The sequence below is a fragment of the Marmota monax genome, unplaced genomic scaffold, assembly GCF_021218885.2.
Source record: "Marmota monax isolate L192 unplaced genomic scaffold, Marmota_monax_Labrador192_F-V1.1 WCK01_AAM20220418_F8-fsc00023, whole genome shotgun sequence".
Lineage (NCBI taxonomy): Eukaryota > Metazoa > Chordata > Mammalia > Rodentia > Sciuridae > Marmota > Marmota monax.
This window is the reverse complement of record NW_026692907.1, coordinates 16,153,598-16,166,253: the sequence shown is the minus strand read 5'-3', so window position 1 is coordinate 16,166,253 and position 12,656 is coordinate 16,153,598. Positions and strand designations below refer to the sequence as shown.

Below are 12,656 nucleotides of genomic sequence, written 5' to 3'. Positions count from 1 at the left end.
CTGGCATAAACTTAGATATTGACAATTATATATTTTATAGAAAGGAACTTTCAAAGTTTTATCAATGCTTACAACATATACTATTATTTCTTACCAAAATCTTCATGAAACTTAAAAGGCTGGCATTAAACAATAGTTATTTCTTTTCTTGACTATTCTAAAACATGCTAGTTTGGTTTAATCTTCAAACTTTCAGGACGTGAAAGATACACAAAATAGAGTATTTTGGTCATAGCAATGGGGAAAAAACTTGATTTAGACAGTATACAATGTCAAGCTTTATCCTGTTTCTTTTTTCTTTTTTAAGCAGCCCAACGATGGGGGCAGGAGTGTTAGTACAATACAGAAAATATAGGGAGTACAAAATGGCACTTAACATTAATGTCACTAATTATCTCATTAGGGTAGTAACTAAGAATATCATTAATTTTTGCATTATTTGCTTTTCTTTAAAACGTAAATCAAAGCCATTTCCTTGAACTTGAGGTATACACAATACACAATCTTAAGCAAATTATTTTTTTTGCGAGTAACATCATATTTTAAAATATTGGAAACTATCTGTGCTGAATTGTATTTTGACTTATAGAAAAAGGCAAGAACAATCAACACGAAGGGTTGAACTATAATAAAGCTCTTAAAAGTTCAAAACATCTGCTTCCCCCTTTGTACTTACCACAGGCTCTACAAGGTCCTAGAGGACTCACTACGGGGAAAAATGTCAATCACAGCTTTAACAATGTACTTTGGAAGAAACTAAGGAGGAAACAAATTGGAAGGTGAGACTTCATCTTTGTTTTCAAATAAGTGGCCTGAATTTTTCTTCTTATAGAAAAAAAAATTAAAGCACCTTATAAATGTATCTAAACCATTAATTTTTGCAGCTTTCAAGTTTAGTCCAGCTCTTTGTTTATGCAAAATCTATGAGAAGCCATCATAAAAATCATCTAATCTTAAATAGTGACATCTATTCAAGTCCTTGGCATAATCCCTCACCATTAAGAGCAGAGCATGCCTGGATTTGCCACTGGTCAATAGAAGTTATCTTCAAAATCTGGCAGATTATGGCTAGTCATACATCTTGTTTGTAATCAAAAAAATCAGCAATCAGGCTTTCCGTAGTCCTCATGCCCTAACATATTGTACGGTTGTCTAGTCATAGAATTCTTTTCCTGGGTGTGTACTTTCCTTGTTAATGTGTTTCAGGAAGAAGGAAGAGATTCTTGGCCACCAATATCCCACGTTAGGAAATATGCATTATTTAATCACGATCTCTTCTACTTATTTCCTATTGTAGAGGCTGCATATACAATTTCGTTCATAGAAAATTGATAAAGGATGGTAGTTTTCTTTGCAATATCCAACCGAGCAGTGATAACTTTGTGCTCCTAAATGTTTGCACCATCTGTATCCTGGTAAAGAGAATTTCCATTCTCGGGCGGCAAACCCCCTTCAGCCTTCCGGGGTCGCCTGGCTTCTCTTGGCTCAGGCTGAGAGGAAGAGGGACGTGCTGGAGCCTCCAAGCTTCTGCCTCTGCGGTTTCTGCAGCCCCTATGTTGGCGGTCGGCCACCTTCCAGGAAACCGGAGGGAAACTCGGGATCCTGCCATTGCCGCGCGACCACCACCCCACCGGTTACACAGCTCACTGCGGCACACTACAACCCACCTCTGCCACCCACGCGCGACCGCGCGCGGCAATTCCACTACAGTCCTCTGCACCTGCAGCGGAGACGCAGCCCCCAGTGGCTGCCGCACGCGGCGCTCCCACCCCCACCCCCCATCCTTGCCGCCGCCGCTGCAGCTGCCGCGCGCGTAACCGCCACCGCCTTGCCCCGCAGCTGCTGTGCCTGCTGCCCTGCCGCCCAGTCTCCCTGCTGCAGCCGCTGCCTGTAGCACTTGCCTAACTCGGAAAAGGCCTCCACGTTGTCTGTGATGATCCTCGCGGGCCACCATCCACTCCTAGCTCCGTGGCTGTGGTAGAGGCGACCGCGCAGAAGGGTCTCGTGTTTTTAAGTCACATTTCTGCAGTGGTTAATGATGTTGAAAAGCTTCTCATACCGTTTTCTGTCATCTATCTATCTTCAGTGAAATACCTACTTGGATTTTTTTTTTTTTAAATTTTTGAGTTTTAAGAGTTCTTTATTCACTCGAGATACCGGTCCTGTGCCAAATGTATGGCTTGGAAATATTTTTTTTCCTAGTATATACCTTTCCTTTCCGGTATTTTTACAGTGTTTTATATAGCAAAAGTTTTTAATTTGGGGAAATCTAATTTATTTAAAAATATTTGGAACATGCCACTGTTTTTTTTTTAATTATTTTTTTAGTTGCAGATAGACACATATCTTTATTTTATTTATTTATTTTTATGTGGTACTAAGGATTGAACCCAGGGCCTCAAGAGTGCAAGGCAAGCACTCTACCACTGAGCTACAATCCCAACCCCATGCCACTGGTTTTAAAACTAAAAAAATTCTGTCCAGCCTTAGTTCCAAAAGATTTTCTGTTTCTTCTTTTCCCTAACAGTTGTGAGCATTACACGTTGCATTTGAATCCATTATTCACTTCAAATTAATTAATTTTTGCATAAGAGACTATGTTTAGTGTTTAGGGTGGTTATGACCTAGCGTTTAGGGTGTTTTGTTTCATTGATTAGGTTTTGTTTGGTTCTTTCTTTTCGTTTGTTTGTCTATGGGTGTCCAATTTCTCCAGCACCACTTGCTTATAGTTCCTTGCTTCCTGCATTGAATTGCCTTTCAACCTTGGTGGAAAAAATAGACATATTTGAATGGACCAATTCTTTAAGGGTCTTCTGTGTTATTGACCTGTGAATCCCTCCACCAATATTACTGTTGTGATTATTAACACAGTGTAAGCTTTAGTGTCACATACCGTGATAGTTCCTACATCTTTTTTCCAAGGTATTTTAATCATTCTAGGCACTGAACCTTACCACGTAAATTTTAGAAAAAGCTCATCTATCTATAAAGGACCCACAGAGAATTTGAACAAGAATTGCATTAAACCTATAGATGAATTTAGAATCGACATCTTTACTAAATTGAGTCTTTTAATTCAAGAACGCATTGTCTTTCCATGCAGTTCTTTGATTTCATTAGTATTTTTTTAATTTATAAATCCTTTATGGAAGGGACCATGTGAAAAGGAATTTAACTGGCCTCAAATCTGATGCATAATTATTCCAGACCCCTCCCCCATGATAGAGACCCCTCAACACCGGAAAGCTGACAGAAGCTGACTGACGCCTCGCTGTGAACTATGGGATGAGCCATTCAGGTGTAGGGGACGCTGCGGAGACTCTCGGCTCAGTTAGCCCCTCACATTCCTGTTTCCACCCCCCAGCACGGTATGCCAAATGGACCCTCCCAGCCTATGCCCCTCTGGCTTTAGTACAAAGCTCCGTCCGAATCCAACAGTTGTTCCAGTGTTTTCCTGGAGCCACCAGGACCACTGGTTCTCCGGGGCTTCTCTGAGCACCCAACTGATTGCTGCATCCGCCTCCTTGAGGAGCAAATTTGCCTCTAGCTTGCTTGGTCGGAACCTTGGGGGAGAGGTAAAGTATTTTCCGCCTTTTTCCTTTTTTATTTATTTATTTATTTATTTTTTTGCGGGGCTTTTGCTGGGGGACTCGGAGGTAAAGTGTTTCGGGCAAACCAGCCTGGGTTGTTGCTGGGTAGTAATCAGTTGGCGAGTTGTCCCGAGAGTGGGCACAATCCGTAGATGTCCTTTGTAATGATTGGGAATGTACCAAACTGGGCTTTCAGACCTCTGCGAGCTCCCAAGGTCCCGGTCGACCCCTTTCAGCCCTCCTACCGACCGTACCCTGGATGGCGCATCTCGGCTGTACTGATTGGTGTCACTCATATTTGGCAACCAGAAACTAGCAATTTTTAAAACAGAAGAAAGGTTTGATAAATAAGTATGCTCGCGCGTATACCAAAGACTTAACAAGTGTTCATTGTTACAGACTCTAGTTCCGTGCTCGGGAAATGAGAGTGGCGTAGTGTAGTGGGAGAGAAAATTAAAATGGGTGTGAGAGAGTGTGGCCGGCCACCGGAAAAGTAAGGCGTCATGCATTTTCTCTGACCCGTGAGTACAGCGCACTGAGGTCTACCTGACCACGCGGTGTGCGCGCCTCTCCAGGTACCTCGCTGGACTCTGCGCACTTCACTTTGCAGTGGTCTGAATGTTAGCGGTCACCTGCATATTTCACGGCTGTCTCAGCTCCGCCTACAGTCGAGGAATTGAGGTTTGGGTGTTTCTCCAAAAGCTACGGTAAGGATTAAGTAAAACAATTTAAGGAGAAAACAAAAGCTAGATCTTTGTACTTTAGGTGCAAAATAGGTCCTCTATATATTCCTTGCAGGTCCGACAGCCCACACCAACCCAAGTCCCCGTTTATAATGTGTTTGTTTGCCCCCAAAACAGGACTGGGAATTTTCTTCCTGCAGTGAGCACTTCTGAGTGCAAAACGGCACAAAGTGAACCTTCCCCAGGGTCCCAGTGGAGCAGCTGATTAGACTTTCTGACACTCATATCTCTCTCCCTCCCCCCGCCTCTCTCTCTCTCTCTCTCTCCCCCCCCCCCACTCTCTCTCTTCCCCACCCTCCCCTGCCCCTTCCTAGGCTTCTCCCACCAGCGGCTAAATTGCAACAATGGGCAATTCCTGCTTTGGCTTCAAGGAACGTGTGCTGCAGCGCCTGCAGCTTCTGCCTGCCCTGCTGATAATTCGCATCTTTCTGCCACACCGAAAGGTCAAAGATTTCCGTGTGGTGGTAGTCGGCTCCGCTGGAGTGGGCAAGAGCACCTTGGTACAGAGGTGGGTGCGCGGCACCTTTCGCGATTCATATTTGCCGACGATTGAAGATACCTATCGCCAGCTAGTGGGCGGCCAGCGCCGCATGGGCGTGCTGCAAATCACCGATGCCACCGGCGGCCAGCGCTATCCTGGTCTGAAGCGCATGGCCATTGCCAGGGGCCATGCCTTTATCTTGGTCTACTCAGTCACCAGGAAGGAAACCCTCGAGGAGTTGAAGCCCTTCTATGAGCTGATCCGCGAGATCAAAGGAAGCAACCTGCATAAGTTCCCTATTGTGCTGGTGGGCAATAGAAATGATGAAAGCCCCAGAGAGCTGGCCCTGGCGGATGGTGCTGCCTGCGCGCAGGAGTGGAATTGCGCCTTCATGGAGACCTCGGCCAAGGAAGACATCAACGTCCAAGAGCTGTTCCGCATGCTTCTGTACCACAACAACAAGCCCACTACCTGCCTGGAGAAGAAATCCCGAATGACCCGGGCCATCGAGAAGATGCTTGACAAGTACATGGTCATGTGAGCCCCAACCTCCGCAGCCCAACCTTCTTATCCTGTAGTGTGCAGAAAACATGGACTAATCCCAGTGTAATGTGTCCCATGTGCATCATTGATTTCTGTGCTGTGACCTGGACTGTAACAACTAGACATCAATAAATGTACACAAGTTGATAACTTTTATTTTTCCCAGGCAAGAGAATTCAATTATGAAAGCATTGGTACTTGAGCAGGAGGAGGGAAAAATAAAAAGAAGCACCACGCATTAAAAATAAGACTGTAACTGTTGTAACTGTTATTGTGTATTATTTGCAAACATTTCAAGTCCCGTAAATGCCTAATCATATCTTTCCATTGTGTATATAATCATTAAGAAATGTGTTTTGCAACAAAAGCCTTGGCAAATTGCTGTGAGTCTGGATATACTGAACATGAAAAAAAATGAATGTTCTGTAGTTGATCATTGAGACTGGGAACAGAGAAAATTGTAAAAGTGAAACTTGCTCCTCAAAGATGTGCTGATTGTCATTTACAAATGTTCAGATAAACTACATAGCAATTTTAAAAGTGTGCAAAAATTCCTTGACTTAATAAAGCTTTTCGTGTATGCAACTGGCTGTAAGAATTTCTTTCTCAACAGAAAAGTGATCATTGCATTAAAATTTAAACCACATCTGTTAAAGGTTTCTAATAAGAACTTCACACATGAATGCCTCTGCCCTCTTGAATTAGCTACTGGGAGAGGGAGGGGTTGAAGGGGGTCCCTGCAGGGCAAAGCTGTTTTGTATCCAAAACCTTCCCTGGACTGATACCCAGAACATCTTGAAGAAGATTCTCACTATGTTGCTGTCTCAGAGGAAGCAGATGCAAAGCAAACCTCAGTGTGCTGTTGCCTCAAAAGTCTTTGCTCAGGAAATATTGACTATAGAGAATGGGGAGGAAGATGGGGGTTGGAGGGAGGAATGGGCAGGATTTGAAAATTTTCTGCAGAAGAGAGCTTTAGGAATAATTACATTGGGATAAAATTTTGGGAGGGAATACATAAATACACGTATCTTTGGTAAGCTTTTTTTTTTCCAGTGTGGGGGAGGTGAAAGAGATGCTCTTTATCTTGTGAATTTTTTTCACACTATTATTGAATTAATAGCTATTGAACAATTTCTGAATAGAAACACATAATTCTCTATAATGGGAAGCAGCACACTGTTGGGAAGGACTCATAAACATCTATTTCATAGTAGTATACACAGAGTGACAGTTTTGAGCTTAGAAAATTTGTTTAGTGACTTGTTTTCAAATAATCAATTCTTTAAGGTTTTCCCCATTCACTTTCTTAGCAATTATTCTCAACTACTAGAAATTACCTAAGTGACTCTACCTCATTGGTTTTTATGAACTCTATAAAAAAAATTCTTACCTAAAGTCCTTAATATAGTAACTCCATTTCTAAAATAAAATACTCAAATTGGCTATTTTCCAGAATTTTCCTTGAAAACTATTGCATTCGTTGTTGCCCTTTATAGACGAACAAAGGGATTACTAAGGATTTGAGTGGCAAATACTAACCTTTGAAAAGGACACATTTTTTAATATTACAGATAATGCTTAATAAAAATAAGAATAAAAATTTTAAGATGCCAAATATTAACAGTCAACATGCCAATGTTTCTATACTCTAGAAAACATTGCTGTAATCTTTCTCCACGTTCTACACTATATTCTTTAATCCTCACGACCCCATGAGATGGGTACTGTTAATGCCTGTTTTGCAGTTGGGGACACTGATAAATGTCAAAGAACTAGCAAGCAACAGAGCTAGGAATTGAAGCCAAGTGTTCTGCTGTAAGAGTCAGTGTTCTTGCCCACTGTAGTGTCCATTCATCCCTCAGTATTAACAGGGGATTGGTTCCAGGATCCCAACACACACCCCACAGGTGCTAAAATTCATGGGTGCTCAAATCTCATATGTAAATAGCATAGTATTTGCACATCACCTACATACATCTTCCTATAAGCTTTAAATTGTCTCTAGATTTCTTGTAATATCTAATACAACGTAAATGCTGGGTAAGTAGTTGTTATACTGTACCATGGAGGAATACTGGCAAGAAAAGAAGTATTCATATTCAGCGAAGTTTTGATTTTTCTCCATCCTATGCAGCATGCACAGTGGATCCTGTAGAAGTCACAAACCATAGGTTGCTGGGAGGGAGTACTTCCCAAGATGATTAGTCAAAGGATGAATTAGCTCACTTCTCATTTGTATTGTACAAGGGGGGGTGATCAAGCTTCCTCCGACCTTCTCTAGAATATTATATGGGAGACCAATAGACAAATCAACAATTCAACATGGTTAGGGTGTTTTAGAAACAGGAACGATAAGCACTTTACACAAGGAGTTGGAAAAGTTTTCTCCAAAGAGATGATATAACCTAAATCATTAGGTCTAGTACTGGCTTAAACAGGGTGCTGTGGGTGAGGAAAAGAAAGGGCAATGTTTCCGGCAGACAACAGTGAACAAAGTCCTGACGAAATGTGTGAGCCTGAGAGATAATGGCATGTTATCAGAAATGGATGAAGCAAATTGCAGAAGATGAGCCTGAACAGAGTTTAGCATTCATCCTTTAGAGGTAATGGGAAATGACCAAAGAATTGAGACAGACCTGATTATATCTGTATTTAAAAAAAAAAAAAAAAAACACCACCACCACTCTGGGACCTCTGTGGAAAGGGTCCTGAAGAAAGTCAGGTAGGCAAATTAGGTAACTGTCAGAATGTTCCAGGAATGAGATTTGAGTAAATGCTCTAATCACTGCCAGAGGACATGGAGACAAAGGGACAAATTTGATAACTATTTAGCAAGTAGAATGGCTGGAGCTTCATCAAGTGTTGGAATTTGGAAGAAAGGGAGAAAATAAAATGACTGCTATGTTTCTAAATGGGATTCCTGGGTGAGTCATAGGGTCATTAACAAAGACCAGAAGTGCAGAAAAAAAGAGAGAATTTGGGTGAATATCTACTTGCACATGCCCCTATGAACAGTAAGTTACATTTTTGATAACATAATTATAAGGTGCTTATAGGATGGGCAGATAAAGGTTTCCAGTAGGAACTGGACTGGGATTAGGGACTGGAGAATGAATTGTGAGTTATTATTAGCATACAGCTGATGGCAAGGCTGGAGAGAGAGAGAAGAGGGGGCAAGATCAAAGAATTTAGGAGAAAAATCCTAAGGAGCAGAAGTATTCAGAAAACTACTAACAAAGAGGAAACTGTGAAGGACACTGTGAAGTGATCAAAAGATAGGAGGAGACATGATGCACAGTAGTCAATGCTGAGAAAGAATTTAAGAAAAAAGTGTATGTAAAAGACAATTCAAAGAATATGAAGAACAAGTGGGCATTAGAAAGTGTAGTTCAGATTTAGCAGTTTAGAGAGACTTCTGGTTCCAGGCAGGACACCATTCCTCCCATGCACTCTCATAACTAAAAGAATCCTGGATATAATACAACAAATAAGCAAAAAAAAAAAATACTTAAAGGTAGAAAAAAGTAGACTGCCTGGAAGCCTTCACTGTAGGAAACAGGAGGACAGTGACTTCTGAGTTTCCTTGTTGTCCTTCACACATCCTGGACAAGACACTATAAACATCCCCAGGCCAAAACCACAAACAGGCACAGACAAAAAATAAAAGACAAGAAAAAGCACATTTCCCTAAACCAAAGGACCCAGAAAAGAGTGGTTTAACAATAGGACACCTTCTTAGCAATATCTGTCTATTCCAGATAAACACCAATGGCAAAGCCCCTCTGCTTCTCCACACTTCCCAGAGTCTTCCACCCTGCCCTTCCCTGCCCCATGGAAGCAGGAGAAATGGCTTTGATTTCCCCTTCTGGTATTGTTAGGAGCAGGACAGAGCAGGAAGCAAATCCTCTATCCCAAATCCCTTCCACCTCTTTCCTGTTAGTAGGGTGATGTCAGTGGGGCTGAGCAGTGAGCTAACGCTTTGAATCCCCTTGTTGTCAGTCAATGCTTGTCCAGAGCTGAATAAAGCAGAGCCAGTCAGTGCTCCTCCCCCACTGCCCAAGGATATCAGCAGGACACAGTGGAGAGAAGAGGCTTCAAACCCATCTGGCATCAGCGAAAATGTATAAAGCTAAGTAAGGTGGAACTAGTTGGTGTTTCACTCCCTCCTTCCATCCCATCACTAAGTGTCACTGGGGATCTGAGCATAATTACACTCCAATGAGGCAGTGCAATTCCATGCTCACTATTGTTGGGAAGCATTCTATGGGATTGAGAGGGAGCTGAACTTCTACCCCCTCCTTCTGCAAAGAGTCACCAATTAGTCAGCACTCCACTTTTCTTGAGGTGATTGATGGAATGCAGCAGAAAGCAAAAAATTCATACCCACTTTGTCCTTAAACTACACCTTAAGAGGGTGAAAACTGGGTTAAAAAAAGATTAAATAGGATCCAGAGTATTATGGCATAATAATGCAAATAGCTAGGATACAATAGAAAACCATTCATCAAAACAAGAACCAGGAAAATTACAATTTGAATGAGAAGAGAAATCAACAGGCACAAATACCAGGATGAATCAGACTTTGGAATAATCTGAAGAGAATTTTAGAAAAATTATGAATTCTTCAAGTAAAAAAAGAAAGAAAGAAAAGAAAGCCTCAGCACAGAAGTAGACGTTGTAAAAAGAATCATATAGAAATTACAGAACTAAAAGATAGATTAACTATAAGAAAATTCTTACTTCATAGGTTCAATAGAAGAGCGGAGATGACAGAAGACAGACTCAGTGAACTTGAGGACTGATACATAGAATTCACCCAATCTGAACAACAGCAAGAAAATGGAACAAAAAGAAATGCAGAGTCTCCAACATCTGTGTGACAGTAACCAAAGTTCCAACATTCATATCATTGGAGTTCCAGAAGTGGGGGCAGGGCGTTGTCAGGGTAACACAACTGCAAGTGCTGCCAAGGTCAGAAAGAGAGTGGACACTGGATCCCCCACTCCATTCTCTTTCCCACCCAGGCCACCCCTTACTACTCACGTCTGTGTCTTTCTTAGCACTTGGCCTGGATTTCTCCTCCACTTGGCAGAGTCACATATCAAAATTGAAGGCATTCTTCAAGACTCAACAAATGCAAAATCTATCAGAAGCCTCCATGTTTTCATTTCCCAGAAATGAGAAGCAACTCTCTCACCCAGTGCCTCTAGTTCATATTCAAGTTAAGTTTGGGCCTGGCTCTCTGACCAGGCTCAATGCTGATCTTCGATTTTTGGCTCACAGTCCAGCTGTCCTTGGCTCCGCCCTAGACTAACTCTCTGAGAGTCATAAAACTTCGTTCCTATCTTCCAGGAGCACCATCAGTTGGGAATCGGAATGATCATATTTCACAGTTGACCCCTCACTTCACTATTTTTTAGTCTCATGCCTGAGCAAGTCACTTCTCTCAGCCTCAGTTTCCCCATCTGTGTATGGGGGATGAAAAGTTCTGCTCTGTCTGCCCCATCGAGTGGCTAGAAAGAAAGGAATAGGCTGCGAAAACACTCTGTGAACTATAAGAAAAACACAAGTAAGATAATTTAAGTCAGCTTCAGTGAAAGAAAAGAGCATTATTTGTATTTATGGCTGTGGGAAGATTCAAATTGCTTAGTTTGTAAAAGTTGACAATTCTGAGTTGGGATTTTGGCCAGAAGGCCAACCTCCTTGTGTAGGAGTTGATAATGACTTCGTGGCACACACTCTCTTTGCCAGACTTGTTAATTCTGTTACATTTCAGACTGTTTCCTGAAGATAAAACATTTTACAATTATGGTCTATTTAAACCTCTTATTTAAAAAAATTATTCCAAAGTTATTTCTAAATTGTCCGTGGCAGCATCTTGAATATCTGCAGTAAATATCACAACCAAGAAATTGATGCTGAAACAACCTAGCAATCTTATTCAGAATATCACCAGTTTGATATGTCCTTGTATATATGTGTGTGTGTGTGTGTGTTTAGTTCTAGGCAATCACATTTGGTTCATGCTATTGCTACCACAGTCAAGATGCAGAAGGATTCCATCAATATGAGAATCCCCTGTGCTGTTTTACTGTCATATCCACCTCCTTCCACCTGCACCTTAGGCCCTAAACACTGGCAGCTACTAATCTGTTCGCCATATCTATAATTTTGTCATCTCAAGAATGTTATACAAATGGGATCATGAAGATGTACCTTTGTGGCTTGGCTTTTAAACTGAGCATAATCCTCTTGAGATTCACTCACTATGATATGTGCATCAATAATTCATTCCTTATTATCCTTGAGTGGCATGGATGTGCCATAGTTTGTCTAATCATTCATCCATTGAAGAACATCTGGGTTGTTTTCGGTTTTGGACTATTACAAATAAAACTGCTATAAATTTTCACCTACAAGTTTTATGTGAACATAAAATTTCATTTCTCTGGGATAATTGCCCTAGAGTACATTGCTGGGTCATATAGTAGTTGCATGTTTAGTTTTATAACAAGCTGCTGAACTGTTTTCAGAGTGGCTGTAACATTTTATTTTCTTACCAGCAATGTGTAAGTGATCTAATTTCTCTGCATCCTTACTGACTTTTGGTGTCATAACTATTTTTGTTTGAATTTTAGCAATTCCAATAATTGTGTAGTTATATCTTATTGTTTCTAATTTCCTAATATCTAATAACATTGAATGTCTTTTCATATGCTTATTTATCATCTATATATAACATCTTCTTCAATTAAATGCATATGCTTTTTTCTCATTTTGGGATTGGATTGCTTGTTTTTATAGCTGTTTTGAGGGTTCATTATACATTCTGTATCCTACTCCTTTTTCAGATGTGATTTTCAAATATCTTCTCCCATCTCCTAGATTGTCTTTCCATCTCTTTCCATCTTTGCAAAACAAATGTGTTGTTTCTTAAGGTAAGTAATTTATTTACGATTGTTCAACTATATTAATTGTACGAATTAATAGGTTTCACAGTGACATTTCTATGCATGCATGTATTGTTCTTTGATCTTATTCACCCTCACCCTACCACTTCTCTTTTCCCTCTTCCCCTAAACTCCAGTGTTTGCTACCTTGTAAGATTCTTATTTGTTACTAAGCATTACCTACAATATTAAAAACATGTCCTTCCCTTTTTTAAATATATTTTTTAATTGTAGATGAACACGATACATTTATTTATTTTTATGTGGTGCTAAGGTTCGTACCCAGTGCCTCATACTTGAGAGGCAAGCGCTCTGCCACTAAGCCACAATCCCAGCCCCATGTCCTTCC

The 12,656-nt window shown here is 41.0% G+C and overlaps 1 protein-coding gene across 1 annotated transcript; it reads left to right on the top strand.

Annotated features, from left to right (window-relative positions):
- The first annotated feature begins 3,324 nt into the window (after nt 1-3,324).
- Nucleotides 3,325-5,942, top strand: Diras3 (DIRAS family GTPase 3). The gene is made up of 2 exons (XM_046451146.2): nt 3,325-3,575; nt 4,648-5,942. Exon 2 carries the CDS (start codon nt 4,678-4,680, stop codon nt 5,353-5,355), a length of 678 nt encoding a protein of 225 aa, XP_046307102.1. The 5' UTR covers nt 3,325-3,575; nt 4,648-4,677; the 3' UTR covers nt 5,356-5,942.
- Nucleotides 5,943-12,656: the final 6,714 nt, after the last annotated feature.